At 47.8% G+C, this 21,765-nt stretch overlaps 1 protein-coding gene across 2 annotated transcripts in view; it reads left to right on the forward strand.

Moving 5' to 3' along the window:
• The window catches only part of COLQ (collagen like tail subunit of asymmetric acetylcholinesterase), a 320,011-nt gene that overhangs the window by 187,010 nt on the left and 111,236 nt on the right, over positions 1-21,765 (forward strand). For both annotated transcript variants that reach the window (XM_069648914.1, XM_069648915.1), the window contains exons 3-7: positions 2,614-2,715; positions 3,225-3,269; positions 14,177-14,203; positions 15,303-15,374; positions 16,270-16,332. In XM_069648914.1, coding sequence (XP_069505015.1) covers positions 2,614-2,715; positions 3,225-3,269; positions 14,177-14,203; positions 15,303-15,374; positions 16,270-16,332 — 309 coding nt within the window. The remainder of the gene's footprint in view (positions 1-2,613; positions 2,716-3,224; positions 3,270-14,176; positions 14,204-15,302; positions 15,375-16,269; positions 16,333-21,765) is intronic.

The raw sequence follows: 21,765 nt of genomic DNA on the forward strand, positions 1-21,765 counted from the left end.
ACGCTGTGCTTGGTGAGAATCTTGACCTTGATTTCAAAACCATGATTTTGGGTGATGATGAGTTGCTGAATGCCTTGAATGCTTTACAGAAAAAATGCTTGTTTAGAGGCACTATTGTTGGAAAACGGCTGATCCTACGAGGGTGGAAGTCCAAGGTTTCTCCGCTATTGGATGAGTGGGTTGATGAAATGCACAAACATTCAAAGGTTGAAATGGTTATCTACAGGAATAAAAACAGATTGGTCTCTTCCATAAGATCTGGGGGAAATTCACTGATTTCTTCTAGTCTCATCTCTTGCTTTCTGTCTTTTTAGTTGGGGGGGGGTGGTGGGTATTTTTGATGATTGCATAGAGGTTTCATACGCATGTTTTCTTTAGTTATAGTGATGGAGTTGTTTGTCTTTTTCATGATTTCTGATTGATTGTTGAATTGTATCTTATTGAAAATATAAATAAACGTAACAAAAAAAGGGTCAAACGTTTGAGTGGCAGCCGATGCTCACAGCTGCTTTGCTGAAAGTGGGGAATGGTTCATTCCATTGGCAACACCCCAATACAGAAAGGGATATGGTCCTCTCTGTGGCCCTCCTCTGACATTGAGGTGGCTAAGCTGTTGTTACCCATGTCAGAGAGAAGCCAAGTACCTTCTATGGAGAGATGCCACGGGAAAGACCCTTGATCCTGAGATGTCCCTGTGCTTACTTTGCAAAGGAAGTGTTAGTTCATGGCATCCCTTAATCCCATTCAAGAACGGAGACATTGTGGAACTCATGTATGCACAAAGGTACTGTCAGCGGGGCACCCACCCGTGCATGTTGCTCTGAAATGTTGGATTGTCTAAAGATTGGCCTTATGGCGCGCGCCCGCAATGAACGCTGCCATTGTGCTGCTGGAGAAAACCCTGCGGATTGGACGTTGTCCAGAAGGTGGGATTTTGGCTTGCATTGAAAGGGAAATGGGGAATACTGCATCTCATCCAAGGGTACCTCTTCCCCACTCCCCAAGTCTCCTCCACCCAGGTGATCCACCCTCGCATATCCACCCCCAGGGTCAGGATCCAAAAGCGATGGTAGAGGTGAGGACACCTTCACATTCCTCACACTACAGTGAGTTCAGCGGCGTAGGTCAAGGATGGGCGCAATAGGGCAATTTGACTTTTGCCTATTTCATCAAATTGTGAACATTTTGCAAACTGAAAAGTAATCTGTATATTTTTGATAAGTAAAGTTGGCAAAACCAGTATAATTCCTGCAAAAAAAATATAGCTAAGGGATTGTTGCTGGACTATTTCTCTGGCAACTAAGTGAAAACCTTAACATATTCTGCTAACAAATTCTACAGCAAAGGTTTATCTGCAGTTATTTTCTCAAGTTACCGAGATGAAAACTCGAGTAATTCATTTTTGAAACATTTCCATGAGTTTTCAATTATTAGCAGGAAAGAAAACTGGAAGAGAACCCTTTGCTGCAGGTTTTCTCAGTGAACTAAGACTAGTTACTAGAATATTCCATTTATTTTGCTGACAGGAGTTCCAACTCAAATTGTTGTTGCTGGATTTATTGTCAGCAACTAAAGGAAATCTCTTTATTCGTTTTCAACATATTTTGATTTAGCGAAATATTGCCGACTAGTTTTTTGCAGATTTTTTCCAGCAATTTCTCCAGAGTGCAATTATAAAATAAAATATAAATTTCTCCCTACTATAGTGGCGGAATGTACATTTTGAAACTCCTACTTTATGCGCTTTTTAATAGGAATGACCACAAGATATAGACTATCTTCACTATCTGACAGCCTGGCGCATTTGGAGAAACACAAGCAACATATAATGCTGACAATACTTATAATCCATCATTTGCAAATCATAAAACCTAGATTTCACAGACCTCTCATGAACTTAAGTGGCCTGATGAAGACCAAAGGTGTCCGAAACATATGCTGACTCCACCCTTACAGTTTACAATTTCTGTCTATGGATGCATGACTGATTAAAAAACAATTCTATCCATTTTACCCATGGACTATGAAGTCCATGGGCGTGCAGCATTTTATAAAAATGAAAATAAATAAATAAATCCGGGAGAATTAGACTCATCCGAAAACATTTAGAAACTCATAGTATTGATTTAAAATATGCACCGGTTCCTGTGGCTGCTCTTTTTTATAATGCTATTTACCTTTTCACTATACAAACTAGAGACCGGCCAACTTTTCTGAGACTGCTGAGGTGGTAAATGGGGGTGCGCCGGTGAAAGATGAAGAGTAGGGGGTTATAGAGGAAGGGGGTGGCAGGCACCATCCCATCAGATAACCAACTAATCTTAGTTAGACCTCCCTAAGTGACGATCGGGAGATGTGTTCACTTTTTTTAAAATGTTCCTCTGGGTGTCAGTCGCCTTCTTTGCTCTCCTTACTGAAGGAGGTATCTTGTGAGAGCAAAGACAGAGCTGGAGAGTGCAGAAGCTTGCCAGGCACAGTAGGCCGACTAGATGGTCTTGGAATTCCATGCATGGTGTCTATGGCTGAGCTGCTTTTGGGAGTTTGGTTCTGGAGGGAGTTTGCAGCATTCCTCATGAATTCATGTTGCCTCTCTCTCTTCTTTTTCTCCCCAAGATGGAGGGCCTGGACATCAAACACATGTCTCTCGAGCTCCAGACGACGTTACCGCTGTGCGTCCAGGGACCGCCTGGACCTGAAGGGCCCCCCGGCGCACAGGTTTGTGACACAAAGTACCCCCAAGTCTGTGAGCCCCTGTCCCAGTCTGACTCAGGAACGGCATAAAGGGCAAGAATGAGAACATGTGTAGTATGGACCAAGGGGGTTGTTAGGAAATGTACACATGCTCTTCTCTACATGCATCAATAATGCTCATTTTTGGTGGAATTCAGGTCGGGGCTAAAGTGACAAATGGAGAGGGGGACCAAATGACATTGGGCCATTACTTTCCTGAATCATGGCGACCAGTCATTGATGTAGGGCGCCCAAATGCAATTTGTTCAAATGAGTTAAACCAAGACTACAACTCCCAGAATACATTATGGCATTTTGACTTTTGCCAATTTCATCAAATTGTGTACAGCATTTTGCTAATTGAAAAAGTAATCCCCCAATGACATGCATTCACAGTGGATGCAAGCGGCAATGTAGGGGCAGTGATTACTACCTCCAGATACAGCATTCAACAAGATGCCTTGTGACGTGTTTTTGTGTTTTTTCTTTCTTAGGGTCGACAGGGCTTGCCAGGTGTGATTGGACCAAAAGGAGAGAAGGTACATTCTGGTGCTTTTTACGCCACCCGCTTGCTCTACATGTCGTTGCTCGCAGTGTGAACAATCTGCCCGGGGTGCCACCACCCTTTGGGGTAAAATGAGTCTGCTGGAGGTGGGGCGGTTAGCTTGGGAAGGGCTGTATCCAAGACATTGGCTGGAATATAGCAGCGCAACTGCTATGGAGATGTCTGTGGTTGGGTGATGTTTCATGGAATGTTCGGTCGTGAGTTTAGGGAGGCCATGGTTTGCTTTCCAGGGCTTGTGTTGAGCCATGATCTGCCCTCTAGTGGTCATTTTAGGTCATAGTCTACCCTCTGCTGGTGATGTTAGGTCATAGTCAATCACCAATGTTTGAAGGTGTTCTCTCTAGCAGTGATTAAGGGGTGACCATCACCACTTCACACCACTAGGGGCATGGGCTGCCTCTGGTGGTGCAAAGTCATGACCTGCCCTCTAGTGGAGATGTTAGGTTATAGTCCATCATCACTGGTCATGGTGTTTCCTCTAGGGGTGATGTTCACCGATTAAGGAGTGACCGTAACCACTTCACACCACCGAGGCATGTCCTGACTCCATTGGTGCAAAGTCATGGCCTGCCCTCTAGTGGCGATGTTAGGTCATAGTCCATCATCAGTGGTCTTGGTGTTCCCTCTAGTGGTGATGTTCACCGATTAAGGGGTGACCATCACCACTTCGCTCCACTAGGTGCATGGGCTGTCTCCATTGGTGCAAAGTCATGGCCGGCCCTCTAGTGGAGATGTAAGCCTATAGTCCATCAATGGGTCCTGATATTCCTTCTAGTGGCGATGTTCAATGATTAAGGGGTGACCATCACCACTTCACACCACTGAGGCATGGCCTGCCTCCATTGGTGCAAAGGCATGGCCTGCCCTCTATTGGTGATGTTAGGTCATAGTCCATCATCAATGGTCATGGTGTCCCCTCTGGTGGTGATGTTCAATGATTTGGAGGTGACCATCACCATTTCACACTGCTAGGGGCATGGCCTGCCTCCAGTGGGGTGAAGTCAAGGCCTGCCCTCTAGTAGTCATTTTCTGGTCTCTCCGTCTAGTGGTCGAGCCTCAGTATTGTGTGCCTTCTAACGGTGTTTGGTCATGTCTTGTCCTCAAGAGCTGTTTTTGACTTGTCTAATGCGTTGGGTCAACGCTGTGGCTCAGAAGTCCCAATCAATGGTTCTTTGCTGATCCACAACCCTTCCATCTACCCTTAAAGACCCCAGCCTTCCTGGGAGTACTGCAGAACCATGTTTGAGAAACTAGAAAAGTGCCACAAGCCGAAGAAGAGGGAGGGTTTGCACACACATACAACAGACACTACTTAGTCAATTGCCTGGAGCAACGCCAGTTAAGTATATTACAGAATTACGTCATTACCTTATACAGACCCAAAAGTGAACAATAAGATGAAAGGGCCAGCCTCCCCCCTCAAATAGTTTACTTCTACAGAACCTAAGAGAACAGTCTTTGTTTTGTTCCCAGCTGGAAGGGCTAGGCACGCAGAAGAGCACTGTAGCTGAGACATCCCCTTCTTCTACCAGAGCCACAGTCATCCAATAACTCAGCCAAGCTGTGGAAACGCCCCATCTGCCCTTCCACTGGGATCCTCCGTAAAGCCCCCGGGACACGTTCCAGCATTCCCAGGCATCCCTCGATCATGCATGGAAAAGGGACCGCAAAGAGAGACAACAGACGAAGGAGTGTTGGGTCATAAAAGATTCGATGTATGGGTATTCAATATAAAGGATTCGATATAAACACTGCATACCGTCATGTCATGTCTTGCAGAGAAATTGACGTCTTTTTCTGGCTGTTACTAGATGTGCTGTGTATCTGCTGTGGTTATGACATGCGATAACCTTCTGTGGTGGTCATAGCTCAAGTGCCTTCTAATAATCGTGGTGGTTATGGTCTGCCATGTAGATGTGGCATGTTGGCCATCATCCTTCCTTTGGGGTTAGTGGCATTTGCCCCTGAGCCTACTAAAACCAGAATAAGCGTTACTCCTCATCTATTCTCTGTTGCTGGTATCGCTTTATTGTCTTCCCTGTACTGGTTGCCTTCGGCCATTGCTTCTCCCTTTAGTGATAATCTTAGAAAGTATTTGTATTTATTGTCATTTATTGAGCGCTTTCGCCAAATCTCTTTACAAAAGGATGAACGTTTTTTAGCGAGTTTTCAGGAAGCATTATGTCTAGAGCAGCAGGCGATATCATAGTCTAAGCTCCAGCAGAGACCTTGGCGCCACAGTCACTCATTAAGCATTAGCATTGGGCCAAGGTCTCCCACATAGACATGGTCTATTTATTTATTTTAATTTTTGGTAACGCGCCAACTCGCCCGAGGGCCTCAGGGCGCACAGAGAACGAACAAGACAAGACAACAGAAATCAGAGAGGAGGTCGGAGGTGGCTTCGATTGAGGGCTATTATCGACCCTCAAGCAAAGCGGGTGATGTGTGGCCATGTTAGTCTCTGGCATGCCTTCTAGTTTTCCTTTATTGCTGGTATTTGGCCGTGGGTGGTGTTAGGCCATGACTTGCCCTCCAGTGATGATTTTAACGTGCAGCTTTGTTGGCCAACTAGTGTCTAATCTCTAGGGATTCTGTTACCTCCTGCTATTGGTGATTGTAATTGCTTTGTTTTCTATAATGTTAGTATGTGGTCATGAATTGGCATCAAGTGGTGTTGTTGTTAGTCCTCTCGAGGCAGTATTATTGTGTGTTGTTTTTCTTCTGTTGCTATGTAGCCATGGGGTGACTTCTAGTAGTGCTGTTAACCCAGGATATGCACTCTGAGGTGTTGATATGCAACTCTGTTCTGCCATTTTATTTTGTTGTTAGCACATAAACCACCATCCATATACATGATTAGTTTTGCTCTACTTTTGGTATCTAGCGATAGTGCTGTGGTATTATCAGTCCATGATCTGTCCGTAGTGATATAAACGTTTCATTTCAGTGTAGCCTTTCAGCGTGGCTTTTTCGCTGCATTTCCCCTTTTGGGCGCAGCCAGCAGGGGGCAGGGCCCTAGCGCCGCCACTGACTTTCAGCAGAGGTGTTGTTAGGAGTGCAGAGGAGGCTATAGCCCCGGGTATTTTGGTTGTCGCCCAGATAGAAGCTCAGGGGCTACAATCAGTCCCCAACATTAGCGTAGCCCCGGATCTATTCGAGACCTAGCAACACCCCTGACTTTCTGCAAGATGAAATTAATAAAGTAGCGAGCATGACAATATATTTAATCAAACACTAGCAGCTCAGTACCGGCAGCTGTACTGTAACTGCACTCTCCATGCACAAATACAGCCTATGTGTACATGGAGAGTGCAGTTAAAGTACAGCCCCATGTACCCATGTACTGAGCTGCTAGTGTTTGCTTAAATATAATCCCACCCAAAGGACACCATCTTTCATTGCTTCAGGTGACAATATATTTAAACAAACAACACTTTCCAGGTGCACAGGTCCTTGCAGCCTGCTGGCCGCATCCAACAGGGTGCGCCTAAGAGAGACCCAAGGTGCCGAATGTCTGGCTTTGGATATAAACATCTCGTATTCCTCTAGTTTTCGCATTTTGCAATGGTCTGCCCTCTAGTGGCGGTGTTGGTAACCCATGATTTGCCATCTAGTGGCGATATTCACATCTAGTTTTCTTCTAGTGATGGTATTTGACAAGTCTGCCTTCTAGTGGTGGTGTTGTCAACAGCATTCTACTGCAGATACTGATGAAGGCTTTCGTTGAGTATTGGTATTTTGCCATGGTCTGCCCTATAGAGCTAGCGGTGTTACCCTGTTACTTGCCCTCCATGGTCTGGCCTATAGAGCTAGCGGTATTACCCTGTTACTTGCCCTCCATGGTCTGGCCTATAGAGCTAGCGGTGTTACCCTGTTACTTGCCCTCCATGGTCTGGCCTACAGAGCTAGCGGTGTTACCCTGTTACTTGCCCTCCATGGTCTGGCCTATAGAGCTAGCAGTGTTACCCTGTTACTTGCCCTCCATGGCCTGACCTATAGAGCTAGCAGTGTTACCCTGTTACTTGCCATCCATGGGGTTGAAATGGTCTTCCCTATAGAGCTAGCGGTGTTACCCTGTTACTTGCCCTCCATGGTCTGGCCTACAGAGCTAGCAGTGTTACCCTGTTACTTGCCTTCCATGGGGTTGCAATGGTCTTCCCTATAGAGCTAGCTGTGTTACCCTGTTACTTGCCCTTCATGGGGTTGCCATGGTCTTTCCTATAGAGCTAGCGGTGTTACCCTGTTACTTGCTCTCCATGGTATGGCTGGCCTACAGAGCTAGCGGTGTTACCCTGTTACTTGGCCTCCATGGTCTTCCCTATAGAGCTAGCAGTGTTACCCTGTTACTTGCCTTCCATGGGGTTGCAATGGTCTTCCCTATAGAGCTAGCGGTGTTACCCTGTTACTTGCCTTCCATGGGGTTGCAATGGTCTTCCCTATAGAGCTAGCGGTGTTACCCTGTTACTTGCCCTCCATGGTCTGTCCTACAGAGCTAGCGGTGTTACCCTGTTACTTGCCCTCCGTGGGGTTGCAATGGTCTTCCCTATAGAGCTAGCGGTGTTACCCTGTTACTTGCCCTCCATGGTCTGGCCTATAGAGCTAGCGGTGTTACCCTGTTACTTGCCCTCCATGGTCTGGCCTATAGAGCTAGCAGTGTTACCCTGTTACTTGCCCTCCATGGTCTGACCTATAGAGCTAGCAGTGTTACCCTGTTACTTGCCTTCCATGGGGTTGCAATGGTCTTCCCTATAGAGCTAGCGGTGTCACCCTGTTACTTGCCCTCCATGGTCTGGCCTATAGAGCTAGCGGTGTTACCCTGTTACTTGCCCTCCATGGTCTGTCCTACAGAGCTAGCAGTGTTACCCTGTTACTTGCCCTCCATGGTCTGACCTATAGAGCTAGCAGTGTTACCCTGTTACTTGCCTTCCATGGGGTTGCAATGGTCTTCCCTATAGAGCTAGCGGTGTTACCCTGTTACTTGCCCTCCATGGTCTGACCTATAGAGCTAGCAGTGTTACCATGTTACTTGCCATCCATGGGGTTGCAATGGTCTTCCCTATAGAGCTAGCGGTGTTACCCTGTTACTTGCCCTCCATGGTCTTCCCTATAGAGCTAGCGGTGTTACCCTGTTACTTGCCCTCCATGGTCTGTCCTACAGAGCTAGCAGTGTTACCCTGTTACTTGCCTTCCATGGGGTTGCAATGGTCTTCCCTATAGAGCTAGCGGTGTTACCCTGTTACTTGCCCTCCATGGTCTGGCCTGTAGAGCTAGCGGTGTTACCCTGTTACTTGCCCTCCATGGTCTGACCTATAGAGCTAGCAGTGTTACCCTGTTACTTTCCCTCCATGGTCTGACCTATAGAGCTAGCAGTGTTACCCTGTTACTTGCCTTCCATGGGGTTGCAATGGTCTTCCCTATAGAGCTAGCGGTGTTACCCTGTTACTTGCCCTCCATGGTCTGGCCTACAGAGCTAGCGGTGTTACCCTGTTACTTGCCCTCCATGGTCTGGCCTATAGAGCTAGCGGTGTTACCCTGTTACTTGCCCTCCATGGTCTGACCTATAGAGCTAGCAGTGTTACCCTGTTACTTGCCATCTATGGGGTTGCAATGGCCTTCCCTATAGAGCCAGCGGTGTTACCCTGTTACTTGCCCTCCATGGTCTTCCCTATAGAGCTAGCGGTGTTACCCTGTTACTTGCCCTCCATGGTCTGTCCTACAGAGCTAGCGGTGTTACCCTGTTACTTGCCTTCCATGGGGTTGCAATGGTCTTCCCTATAGAGCTAGCAGTGTTACCCTGTTACTTGCCCTTCATGGTCTGTCCTACAGAGCTAGCGGTGTTACCCTGTTACTTGCCCTCCATGGTCTGGCCTATAGAGCTAGCTGTGTTACCCTGTTACTTGCCCTCCATGGTCTGTCCTACAGAGCTAGCGGTGTTACCCTGTTACTTGCCCTCCGTGGGGTTGCAATGGTCTTCCCTATTGAGCTAGCGGTGTTACCCTGTTACTTGCCCTCCATGGTCTGTCCTACAGAGCTAGCGGTGTTACCCTGTTACTTGCCCTCCGTGGGCTTGCAATGGTCTTCCCTATAGAGCTAGCGGTGTTACCCTGTTACTTGCCCTCCATGGTCTGTCCTACAGAGCTAGCGGTGTTACCCTGTTACTTGCCCTCCGTGGGGTTGCAATGGTCTTCCCTATTGAGCTAGCGGTGTTACCCTGTTACTTGCCCTCCATGGTCTGTCCTACAGAGCTAGCGGTGTTACCCTGTTACTTGCCCTCCGTGGGCTTGCAATGGTCTTCCCTATTGAGCTAGCGGTGTTACCCTGTTACTTGCCCTCCATGGTCTGTCCTACAGAGCTAGCGGTGTTACCCTGTTACTTGCCCTCCGTGGGCTTGCAATGGTCTTCCCTACAGAGCTAGCGGTGTTACCCTGTTACTTGCCCTCCGTGGGGTTGCAATGGTCTTCCCTATAGAGCTAGCGGTGTTACCCTGTTACTTGCCCTCCATGGTCTGTCCTACAGAGCTAGCGGTGTTACCCTGTTACTTGCCCTCCGTGGGGTTGCAATGGTCTTCCCTATAGGGCTAGCGGTGTTACCCTGTTACTTGCCCTCCATGGTCTGGCCTATAGAGCTAGCGGTGTTACCCTGTTACTTGCCCTCCATGGTCTGGCCTATAGAGCTAGCAGTGTTACCCTGTTACTTGCCCTCCATGGTCTGACCTATAGAGCTAGCAGTGTTACCCTGTTACTTGCCTTCCATGGGGTTGCAATGGTCTTCCCTATAGAGCTAGCGGTGTCACCCTGTTACTTGCCCTCCATGGTCTGGCCTATAGAGCTAGCGCTGTTACCCTGTTACTTGCCCTCCATGGTCTGTCCTACAGAGCTAGCAGTGTTACCCTGTTACTTGCCCTCCATGGTCTGACCTATAGAGCTAGCAGTGTTACCCTGTTACTTGCCTTCCATGGGGTTGCAATGGTCTTCCCTATAGAGCTAGCGGTGTTACCCTGTTACTTGCCCTCCATGGTCTGGCCTATAGAGCTAGCAGTGTTACCCTGTTACTTGCCCTCCATGGTCTGACCTATAGAGCTAGCAGTCTTACCCTGTTACTTGCCATCCATGGGGTTGCAATGGTCTTCCCTATAGAGCTAGCAGTGTTACCCTGTTACTTGCCCTCCATGGTCTGGCCTACAGAGCTAGCGGTGTTACCCTGTTACTTGCCCTCCATGGTCTGGCCTATAGAGCTAGCGGTGTTACCCTGTTACTTGCCCTCCATGGTCTGACCTATAGAGCTAGCAGTGTTACCCTGTTACTTGCCATCTATGGGGTTGCAATGGTCTTCCCTATAGAGCCAGCGGTGTTACCCTGTTACTTGCCCTCCATGGTCTTCCCTATAGAGCCAGCGGTGTTACCCTGTTACTTGCCCTCCATGGTCTGTCCTACAGAGCTAGCAGTGTTACCCTGTTACTTGCCTTCCATGGGGTTGCAATGGTCTTCCCTATAGAGCTAGCGGTGTTACCCTGTTACTTGCCCTCCATGGTCTGACCTATAGAGCTAGCAGTGTTACCCTGTTACTTGCCTTCCATGGGGTTGCAATGGTCTTCCCTATAGAGCTAGCGGTGTTACCCTGTTACTTGCCCTCCATGGTCTGGCCTGTAGAGCTAGCGGTGTTACCCTGTTACTTGCCCTCCATGGTCTGTCCTACAGAGCTAGCAGTGTTACCCTGTTACTTGCCCTCCATGGTCTGACCTATAGAGCTAGCAGTGTTACCCTGTTACTTGCCTTCCATGGGGTTGCAATGGTCTTCCCTATAGAGCTAGCGGTGTTACCCTGTTACTTGCCCTCCATGGTCTGGCCTATAGAGCTAGCAGTGTTACCCTGTTACTTGCCCTCCATGGTCTGACCTATAGAGCTAGCAGTGTTACCCTGTTACTTGCCATCCATGGGGTTGCAATGGTCTTCCCTATAGAGCTAGCGGTGTTACCCTGTTACTTGCCCTCCATGGTCTGGCCTACAGAGCTAGCGGTGTTACCCTGTTACTTGCCCTCCATGGTCTGGCCTATAGAGCTAGCGGTGTTACCCTGTTACTTGCCCTCCATGGTCTGACCTATAGAGCTAGCAGTGTTACCCTGTTACTTGCCATCTATGGGGTTGCAATGGTCTTCCCTATAGAGCCAGCGGTGTTACCCTGTTACTTGCCCTCCATGGTCTTCCCTATAGAGCTAGCGGTGTTACCCTGTTACTTGCCCTCCATGGTCTGTCCTACAGAGCTAGCGGTGTTACCCTGTTACTTGCCTTCCATGGGGTTGCAATGGTCTGTCCTACAGAGCTAGCGGTGTTACCCTGTTACTTGCCCTCCATGGTCTGGCCTATAGAGCTAGCGGTGTTACCCTGTTACTTGCCCTCCATGGTCTGTCCTACAGAGCTAGCGGTGTTACCCTGTTACTTGCCCTCCGTGGGGTTGCAATGGTCTTCCCTATTGAGCTAGCGGTGTTACCCTGTTACTTGCCCTCCATGGTCTGTCCTACAGAGCTAGCGGTGTTACCCTGTTACTTGCCCTCCATGGTCTTCCCTACAGAGCTAGCGGTGTTACCCTGTTACTTGCCCTCCGTGGGGTTGCAATGGTCTTCCCTATTGAGCTAGCGGTGTTACCCTGTTACTTGCCCTCCATGGTCTGTCCTACAGAGCTAGCGGTGTTACCCTGTTACTTGCCCTCCGTGGGCTTGCAATGGTCTTCCCTACAGAGCTAGCGGTGTTACCCTGTTACTTGCCCTCCGTGGGGTTGCAATGGTCTACCCGTCTGCTGTGTTTTTGGCCCACTGTCATCCCTCTACATATCAGGCCTTAGCTTTCCTTAAGCGCAACGGTTTGAGCAGGTTCTTACAGCAACTGATGATAGCACACAATGGACTGCCATATATGCTATGCCCTGTCTACCGACGATAGGCATGCCTCCCCATTAAACAATGGCGCTCGGCCATCTTTTGACACCTGCTGCTGGTTGATGTCCTATTTGCCTCCTGGCCACCTTTCCCAGTTCCATACGTGACACATTCAGCCAGTCCTGCTTTTGGCTTCCAATTGTATGCTGGAACTTGTAGTTTTGTTTTTCCCATTGCAAGGGTGGACCTACAAGTCCCTGCATGCAGAGCGGAAAAAAACATAGGACTGGCTCAAAGATTTGGCATGGAATTGGGAAGCTTGGCAGCTATGCATTTGGGGTTTTTGAAAGAGGGCACTAAAGAAATGGAAACGAGTATAGTAGATTTGATATAGTTTACTGCCTGAGGATCGAGCTATAATGCTGCACTTCCACGAAGCACACTATGCGTTGAATTAATCTCTAGGTACTGGATCACCTAAAGCAGTGAATTAAAGGAGGGTGGCAGATATATTGCAACTGTTTGTGTCTCGTCTCCTGACGCAAGTAAAACGGCAGGATATTCTACATAATACTGAGAGACCTCTGCCGCCTTGTGTGCAATGTCTGCAATTGGGTTGGCCAGAAATTTCAATGGCCACTGATCTTGTGTGGTTTTATTTTCTTCTGGTGGTAGTGGGCTTTAGCTTTATACGGTCACTGCCAAAAAGTTCCCGTACTGCGCACGGGTTCTGTAGACAGACCTGATAGCACTCTCATCAACTGTTGACAATCACAGAGCAGACGTGGAGGGGAGGTGAGAATGGGTGTGCTGCAGCATAATGGGACCTTCTGTGCGCTCTCCGCACCGATCGCCTCACCCTGGAGCGGTGCGGTATGTTGTGGTGCAGATATCTTGGAAATGGTGCATCCTAGGGGATTGAAATTAAGTTTTTGAGGTTCTATGGGGACCGTCAAGTTGTGTTCCTCATGTCCAGGCGCTTAAAAATGAGCTCTATCCGGTCCGTCTAGAACCACCTTGATGTGTTGCCGGTTCCAGGCAACCGTCTCATGTGTCCAGGGGCTGAAAACCAGGGACCCGGGTGGGGTGTTCACATGTAATGTAGCCACTGACATCCGGTGGGTCCTAACAGGTAACCGTGCAAAATCTGGTGCGGATTGGTGGAGCGGTGTGGAATTGTATGAGGAACAAACAAACTAACTAACTAACAAACGAACATATTTTCTGTTTTAAAAATATATAGGTTTTTGGGCCAGGTATGTTTGGATTGGTCCGCTAGTGGGGTTTGAGGTTGAGGTCCACCCTCAAGGCATAACCAGGTCATGAAACCCCCTCCTGCGCCAACCCGATACTGATAATGGACTATATCCTTGTCATCGTTCGCTCTTGGTAATGCTATGTAATGGCCCACCCTCGAGTGATGGGGTTCAGACATGTTCTTGTCTCTAGTGATGGTGAGAAGTTATAATTTCCCATTTTAGGGAATGCAGTGTTTTCATTGGACCGCTCTTGCCGATAGTCATGGCCCACGCTACAAAAACGTACCTGGGTCATGTTGTGATGGAGAGTGGTCATGGTTGCTATAGTCGCCCGTCTACGGGTGCCTTCCTCCCAGGGCCTGCCCACTAGTGACACAGTCCCATGCTCTTCTTACTAGTGGCAACGTGGTATGTGTTTCCCTCTAGCCTCTAGGGCAGACGGAGCATAATAGGACATCTTTACAAGGTTGTATGCGAAATTAGTGGGGCGTTCAGGGTCGATTGCTTGAGGCTCTGCAGTTGGCTATGTAAACATGGAGTGGTTGTTGAGACAGTTTGGATGAAGACGATGCCATTTCAGTCCACTTGGGGGTGAGCGGAAGACGATGCCACGTCTGCAAGGGATCCACCCCTGATATGATTGTGTGTGCAGGAGTTCTTGGCCATGGATCCCCCATGCTGCATGCTGTGGTGTTAGCAGGAGCGTCGCAGGCACTGATGAATCTTCCCACATTGTTTTTTTCACAGGGAGAGATTGGCAGGCCGGGCCGGAAGGTAAGGACCAAGCTTCGTCTATTCGCCATTAAGCAGCGAGTCTGTCCGTGGCTACACCACCAAAGCTGTACCCACTAGAGTAGTTCCAGTTGGCGGAATGCTAAGCGTCACCTGTTGAGGTCTTAAGTTGGGCTGGGGCAGTGCACATTTGACTCTCCTACTGCCGGCCACGGGGTTATAGATCACTTCTTGCGCTGTCGCTGTCGGAGGAAATACCTCCAGGGTCATGGAGAACCACCTGGGGCAATTAGAAAAAGAACAGGATTTGGGGATCTCTAGATAAGAAGGGTGTTTAAACCATCAGGAGCGTTTCCATGGAGAATGTGGATCACAGGAGAAGACTAAAGGCATGCAGAGAACCCCAGGAATGAACAGATGTGGGACACCAAGGGGGAAAGGGTTTGAGGAGAACCACAGGAGAACTTAGTGCTGAGAATTCATGTCAATGTAGATACTCTCTAGTGGAACACGGAGGAGGAGGAGGAGGAACATAGGGGAACATGGGGTGGGTAGAAGTCTAAGGACCACTGGCAATATGGAGAAAAGCCAGAAGGATCTGGAGAAGTGTGGGAAAGTTCTAGGATAACACGAGGAGTGGAAGAGATTTCTAGGAGGACAAAGAAAGCAGATGTGATGACCAGTAGAATTAGGGTAGTGAAGGCAAACACTAGGAAAGCAGAGTGGCAGAGAAGAACCCGCTGGCCTTGGCAAAACAGGGGAGCAACAGCATATAAACAAATTCACCAGGGGCACGGAGGAGAGCCTAAAGGAGTGCAACTGGAGGGAGGGGGGGTCCCTGCAGACATACGTTGGTGTATCAGAAAACCCAAGGAGCAGGAGGTGGGCTTGGTGTCGTATTCTAGACAATGCCATAGAAGCAAAATAGAGGAAATGTGTAGATGGGCAAAAATCAAAGGCAAAATCAATGACAAAAGGAAACCGTTGGGATAACCGCGTGGGGAATGGAGGCAGATGAATGAACGAATCTACAAAAACAGAGGGGAGAGGCCACTTACATGAGCGACATTGACTTCTACGCTCAGAAATGGACCTTCCTTTGACTCTCATGGGCACACTCTTCTTTTTGATTTCTTTTAAGGGCAGATCAGGTTCTCCAGGTGTGCCAGGAAATCCCGGGCCAATTGGCGTGCCAGGACCAAAAGGACCTCAGGTATAGCTCAAAAAAAACAATCTCTGGTTCTCTGACTGTCTCTCTCTCTCTCTTTGCTTGTCTCTCTCTCTCTTTGTCTTTCTCTCTCTTTCTTTGTCTCTCTCGCTGGATGGTGGAAGCTTTTCCTGGGATGGTGAAAGGTTTCTTTTTTGGGGTGGTGCCAGCTTTCCCTGGAGAGGTGCTACCTTGCCCAGATACGGTGGTAGATTTTCCGGGCATAATGATGTCTTTTGGTTTATAGTGATGGCATCGAATGCCAAAGCATCTAAGAAAAAGCAATGAAAAAAAAGCATTAAATGTGTTTTTATTTTCCTTTTTTTATTTTTTAATGGGGGGGAGAATGGGGGGGGGACCCCCCTAACCCCTGTTTTCTTTACCCCTTAAACCCCATTGCAATTAAAAGTAAACCTTTAACTTTGAAAAAAATGCATTTGATGCTTTTTTTTTGGATGCTTTTGTCATTCAATGCTTTGTATTGACTGAATACCTGTCTTTTCCGGTCAGCAGTGGTTTCACTTCCACCATTTTTATAGTGAATTGTTTGATAGTGGAAATTTGCTTGCCAGAAACTAATAGATATATAGGGAAGGAGTCTGCCGGGATGAGGCAAGGGCAGAAGGGGGTGGGCTGGGTAAAGGTACCAGGGGTAACCCCGTCAATATGGCAACAGTGAAACTGCAACAACCAAACAGTCCAGTATGAAATGTGTAGGGATGTAACTGTATTTTCCTGCTATTGTGGCATGCTGCGAGCGGTGCTTTGAATCTTTAAATAGCGGGAGTATTTACCCGTATCTATGTGTCACCCACCGCATGGCGGGTGTATGGAAAATGCCTGGCTACGCGGGGAGTCTCCCGAAGACCCTTATAACCTGGCTTCTCTTTTTACATCCTAGGGTGAGAAGGGGGACGCAGGGCTGATGGGCCTGCCAGGCCTACGAGGACCAATAGGCCCCAAGGTGAGTCACCATAAGAGCCTGCCAGCTCCCACATCTCTGCCTAATACCCCCTGACAGATGCTTCTTTTGGCCGTCCTCCAACCTGCTGTCGAGAGAATGCGGCCGCATTTAGAAGCTGCAGCGGCTATTCCTGTCCTCTTTCCATTGTTTACTAAGGTTAAAATTACACAGCCCTCCCCGTTGACAAGTGGCTGCACGAGAGCTGATGCGGGAGGAAGGCTCCGCCCTGCATCAATGCAGGCAGGAGCAAGGGGTGGGCGTGGCTACAGCTGAGCATTTCCGGCTGGTGAAGGATTGCGGCAGAATAAGGCAGGGCGTAAGTCTTAAAGGGGAACTCATTAACGTATGCAATGCATACTTGCAAACCCTACCGATTTAGGCGGTAGGATACTGCTTTTTAGGCAGTCCTACTGCCTACGATTTATTGGCACCAAATACCGATTTTTTTGCCCACGCCAGCTCGGGGGAGTCTTTCAAGGGCTCCCCCGAGCTGGCGTAGCGGGAGAAGGCGGGGCATGCAGGCTTTTGATGTCAAAGGCACCCACGGCGGTGGGCTAAGGGCGCCCCTCGCCACGGGTGCCTTTCACAAAAGTCGCCATTAGCCCCCCACCACACCAACTCGGGGGAGTCTTTCAAGGGCTCCCCCGAGCTGGCCTGGTGGCAGAAGACGCGGCAGGCGCCTCATTGTCATTGAATGCACCCGCGGCGGCGGGCTCATTCAATGACAATGGGCTGCTGACGTGCCCTATTCCTATCATTACCTCCTCGCCTGACTATTTTTGAAACTTTAAGATTCCTACAGATTTTTTGTCACAGAATGTTGGCATGTATGGCAATGGGAAGTGACATCACAGGAAGTGGACCTAAGTTAAAGATCAATGTATAAAGCCTTTCCTAATTGAAAAAGGTGCACAGTACAGATGAACATTTGCCCATTAGGAAATTGTGATGTATGATTGACATCCAAAAAAGAAACCAGAGAAAGCAGAGTTTCCTAAAACGTGTCTAGTCAAGTGTAAAAAGCGCACACCAGAATTTGTGTTTTAATTAAGTGCAATTCTCTGCTACTTAAGAGTGCACAATTCTCCAATAACGTGACAGGGATGGTCCAGCACAGGTTCAGATGTATGGGCACTGCCTGCGAGAAACACACCTTTTGACTAAAAGATATAATCCTAGAGACTTTGGCACCACTCGGGTGGTGACAGTGTGCGATACAAATGACCTATGACATAACATGCTAAGATTTTCCATTCCGGAAACGCTAAACCAAGCCTAGTTTTAACTTTGCATTCTGGTACTTAATGCAAGTCAAGGATTTCGCATTATGCATGCAGGACTACAAGTCCCAGCATGCAAACTGGACTTGCATCCCCTGAATGGAATGGATAATGTTGGCATGTGTGTTTTAAGGAATTAACAAGAATGAAGGGTTTCATTAACTAAGTGCCTCTGTAACAAAGCATGGGCTTCGATTTCTGCTTTCCTTCTCTGAGATGACCTCAAAAACCTAAAATGCAAGGTACAATGTACTTTAGATGACCCCTTTGGGTTAGATGGCTTACATTCTTTGCATAGTTTAATTTACCGTGCCTCCAGGTGCAAAAAGTCAGACGTGAGTTTGAATTTGAGAAAACACATATGGGTTGTTTTTGTCTCTCGTGTTTGTGTTACGAATAGGAGAGGTGCCCAGAAAATACCAGCCCGCTGGAAGTTTCTCCCAAACCAATGATTGGGAATATTTAAATGAAATGTGCAAGCGGCTTTATCGTATTAGAAATAGAAACAATGTTTTAATAACTTTCGTGTAAGCCTCTATGGGCGTGTATGTTCGTCCTGAATTCCCGTAAGCAATCGTTGTAGGCTCCGCCCCCTCCCACAGTTAAGTGGTTAAGCAGGTGGCTTCCTCTGAGTGTGGAACACATGCTACTCCAAAATGTACCCTGCATAGAGAGAACCCCCCACAATGAGACATATGAGACTTGTGTTGGCCGCTCATGTGGTTCAGGGGGTAAGTTTCAGGCCTGTAAAACTGATGACCTCGGCACTGGCCTTAGTTGCAGAAACGCACGGAGCCATAGGTTCAGTGAACGGGAGCAGACTACCTTTTTAGTTTGAGCTATTGGGTGGCACTTACCTATTAGCTGAAACTATTGCATTAGAGTACAGCTAGGGAGAAGCAGCATATGAGGAGTGAGGCAAAGCTTGTAGGTGTTGGTTGGTTATTTACCCACCCATTGACTGCCCATGGCCAGACTAATCCTTATGGTCATTCCTAGCCACTCCTTGCCCCCTCCCTGCCCAAAACACATCCTCCTGGGATTTCTTTCAGCTAGGTTATCACGCTTTACCATAAAATGTTGAGCTCTAAGTGCTGCCAATGTTTTTTAAAATAGTCTTCTGAAAGTTAATGACTTTCTGAAAGTTAATGACTTTATTTGACCTGTAAAGGGATGCTACTTGTGTAATAGAAATTGCGTTTTACCAGCTCTGCCTCCAGCCACTCTTATAAGCACTATGCGTGTCTTTCACTGAAGTCCTATTAAAAACAAGCATTGGCAAAGTTAACAGTTTTGGCTTGTGTACAAGTATAAGGCATTTGCCAGGCATAGCTATTATATGCCCAGGTACTCGCATCATTTTGCAAGTGCTACCATCAAGGGACCAGTTAATAACACTACAGCAGTGCCTGGTAAATGCCCCCATAGTTAACCCCCACAACATTTCCCATGCCTACACAAAAGCCCAAGCGGTTGCCATTGCCTATGCTTGTGTTTTCTTAACTCCTGGAATCAAAAGAATTATAGGGGGGAGGGGCACTCGACCCTCCGATAAAAGTGGGCAGACACTGCCCACTCACGTACACCCTGAGCTTGTGCCCTGGAATCAGGAACGTGTCATATCAGGCAGAGCCTGTCACTATTGGTCAAGTAATACCCGGGCTCCCTTTAGGGCATGAAGCGTGGTCCTGTCATGTATGCCGTGTGTGTATGGCATATATGGGTTTCAGCTATCCACTGGGGCGAGGCCTTGTTAGAGTATGCCCTGTAACCTTTGGAGCGCCACAGGGGGCTTGCCTGTCCCCAGCTTTGTTTAATCTAAATATGAAACCATTGTGTGATCTGCTGGAGGACGCCAACATCCAATTCACCAACTATGCTGATGACTCTCTGAAATTAGAGGGCGATTATGACCAGGCCTCTATTAGACCAAATGGCACTTTTATAATAGTAAAACAATGGATGGCAAAGCATTGGATGTGCCTAAATGATGCTAAATTATAATTGCTACTCTTTGGCTCCCCTTATAAGAGATCCAAATTAGATCACAAATATAAAACAATTCTGTTGGATGGATGTGTTATCTAAACAGAGACTAAGATTCAAACCTTAGGCACCTTCTTGGACTGCAACGTTAGCCCTGAAGCACAAGTGAACAGCATTCTACATAATACACAAATGGCCTCATTACGACCCAGGCGTTAAGGGTTAAGGCCGTCGTTAACCCTTAACGCCTGATTCTGATTTTAACGGCTGCTTTTAGCAGCTGTTAAAATCCATGGCGCTAACCTGCCATGATGCTAATTACGCCACCGTAGTTTACGGTGGCGTAATTAGCGCCTTCCCCACTCCCATTATGCCCTATGGGGCAAAAATGGGAATGGGGAAGGGAAAATGGGAAATGGGGATTTACAGCCCCACTCACCTTGGAATGGGGCGGTAATTCCGCCATCCACCATGGTGTAAACATAGTTTACACCATGGTGGTAAAGTTGGCGCAATTAGCGCCTGGCTCGTAATGACCCCCAATAGCTTTTGAAATTGTTAAGAAAAATCAGACTGCTGATTTCATATAAACACTGGCCAGGGCCACTATTTTATCAAGAGTAGATTAGTGTAATCCCAGGAAAACTTGCAGGCCCTTGCAGTGGTCCAGAATGATGCTGTTCGCATGATAAAACAAGGGCCACGGGGCGACCGAATTACAGCACACCAAAAGTCCCTTCCTTGGCGCCCTGTAAGAGCTAGAATTCAATTTAAGACGGCTGTCTTTATCCATGAGGCAGTCTGTAGCGCAGCCCCAGAATACCTAAAGAGAAGAATAACCATCTATCGAGGTACCGAAACATTGCGCTCAAGCAACACTGTGCTACTAAACTGGCCAAGCAACACTGCTATTAAAATGGCCAAGCAACACTGTGCTATTAAACTGACGAAGCAACACTGTGCTATTAAACTGGCCTAGCAACACTGTGCTATTAAACTGGCCAAGCAACACTGTGCTATTAAACTGGCCAAGCAACACTGTGCTATTAAACTGACGAAGCAACACTGTGCTATTAAACTGGCCTAGCAACACTGTGCTATTAAACTGGCCAAGCAACACTGTGCTATTAAACTGGCCAAGCAACACTGTGCTATTAAACTGGCCACGCCCAAAGAGGCTGAAAGCGTTGCCACATCTTTCCCTATACAGCACCCATTGCCTGGAATGCGCTCCCTCCAGACTTGCGTCTGGACAGCAACCTACTTTTGTTTCGAAAAGGCCTGAAAACCTATTTCTTTGGATATATAATTTCTATATCGCTGCCGACCAAGCAAGGCCCTGGCTTGTTCCTTTTGTTATGTCTTGTGTGTTCTTGTTTCCCACGCTCTGATGCCTGCCTGGTTTTCGGCGTGTAATAAACACAAGAAAATAAAATAAATGTATAACTCGTATATAAAGGCTAATAGAGACAAAGGAGCAAATATTCATTGAATTAAATTCAAATTCAAGCCTTCCAAAACGAGTCCATTTGGGGATTAACGAGGCCCGGAATGGTTACTCTCAGAAACAGTCTCAGAACCATATGTGAAAAGTGCACTTGCAGTAGCAGGCCTCAGTGCACCCTTAAGCTGCTGCACCATTTGCCTTCTAGCTCTCACTTTAGACGGGGCTAGGTGGGGGCGATAAACCACTCTTACAACCGTTTGAAGGTGAACGCGAAAGTGCAGTCATTTTCCAGATGTTGTGACGAGCCACACCTGTAGAGCCAGATGCTCACAGATCTGATGGCTCGGGCCTAAAATTCAAACCTCTGCCTCTACAACCCGGTACCGGAGCGTGCGCTCAGGAAAAGTCTCCTGGTACACAAAGCACTGTGGCCTGGATCACACATTGCACAGGCAGTGCCAGGCTCAGGTTACACAGTACCAAGAAAGTAGATGTCTCTGCAGGGCTCTACCAAGCGCTTGGGATTGCTTCTAGGCGCTCTGCTTCGTGGGCCCCCATAAAGAGGCTTGCAGTCACTTTAGGCAGGTCAGGTGTCCAAGAAAGTAGCCTTCAAAGCTGGGCGAGCTGGAGGAAGCAGGCAGTCCTGGCCTGGGATTCTGGGAAGCAAGAGAACCGCTTGTTTGGGTATGGCCACTTGCATGCAGAAGTCAAAGGAATCAC

The sequence above is a fragment of the Ambystoma mexicanum genome, chromosome 2q, assembly GCF_040938575.1.
Source record: "Ambystoma mexicanum isolate Mex_15411 chromosome 2q, UKY_AmexF1_1, whole genome shotgun sequence".
NCBI classification, from domain to species: Eukaryota; Metazoa; Chordata; class Amphibia; order Caudata; family Ambystomatidae; genus Ambystoma; species Ambystoma mexicanum.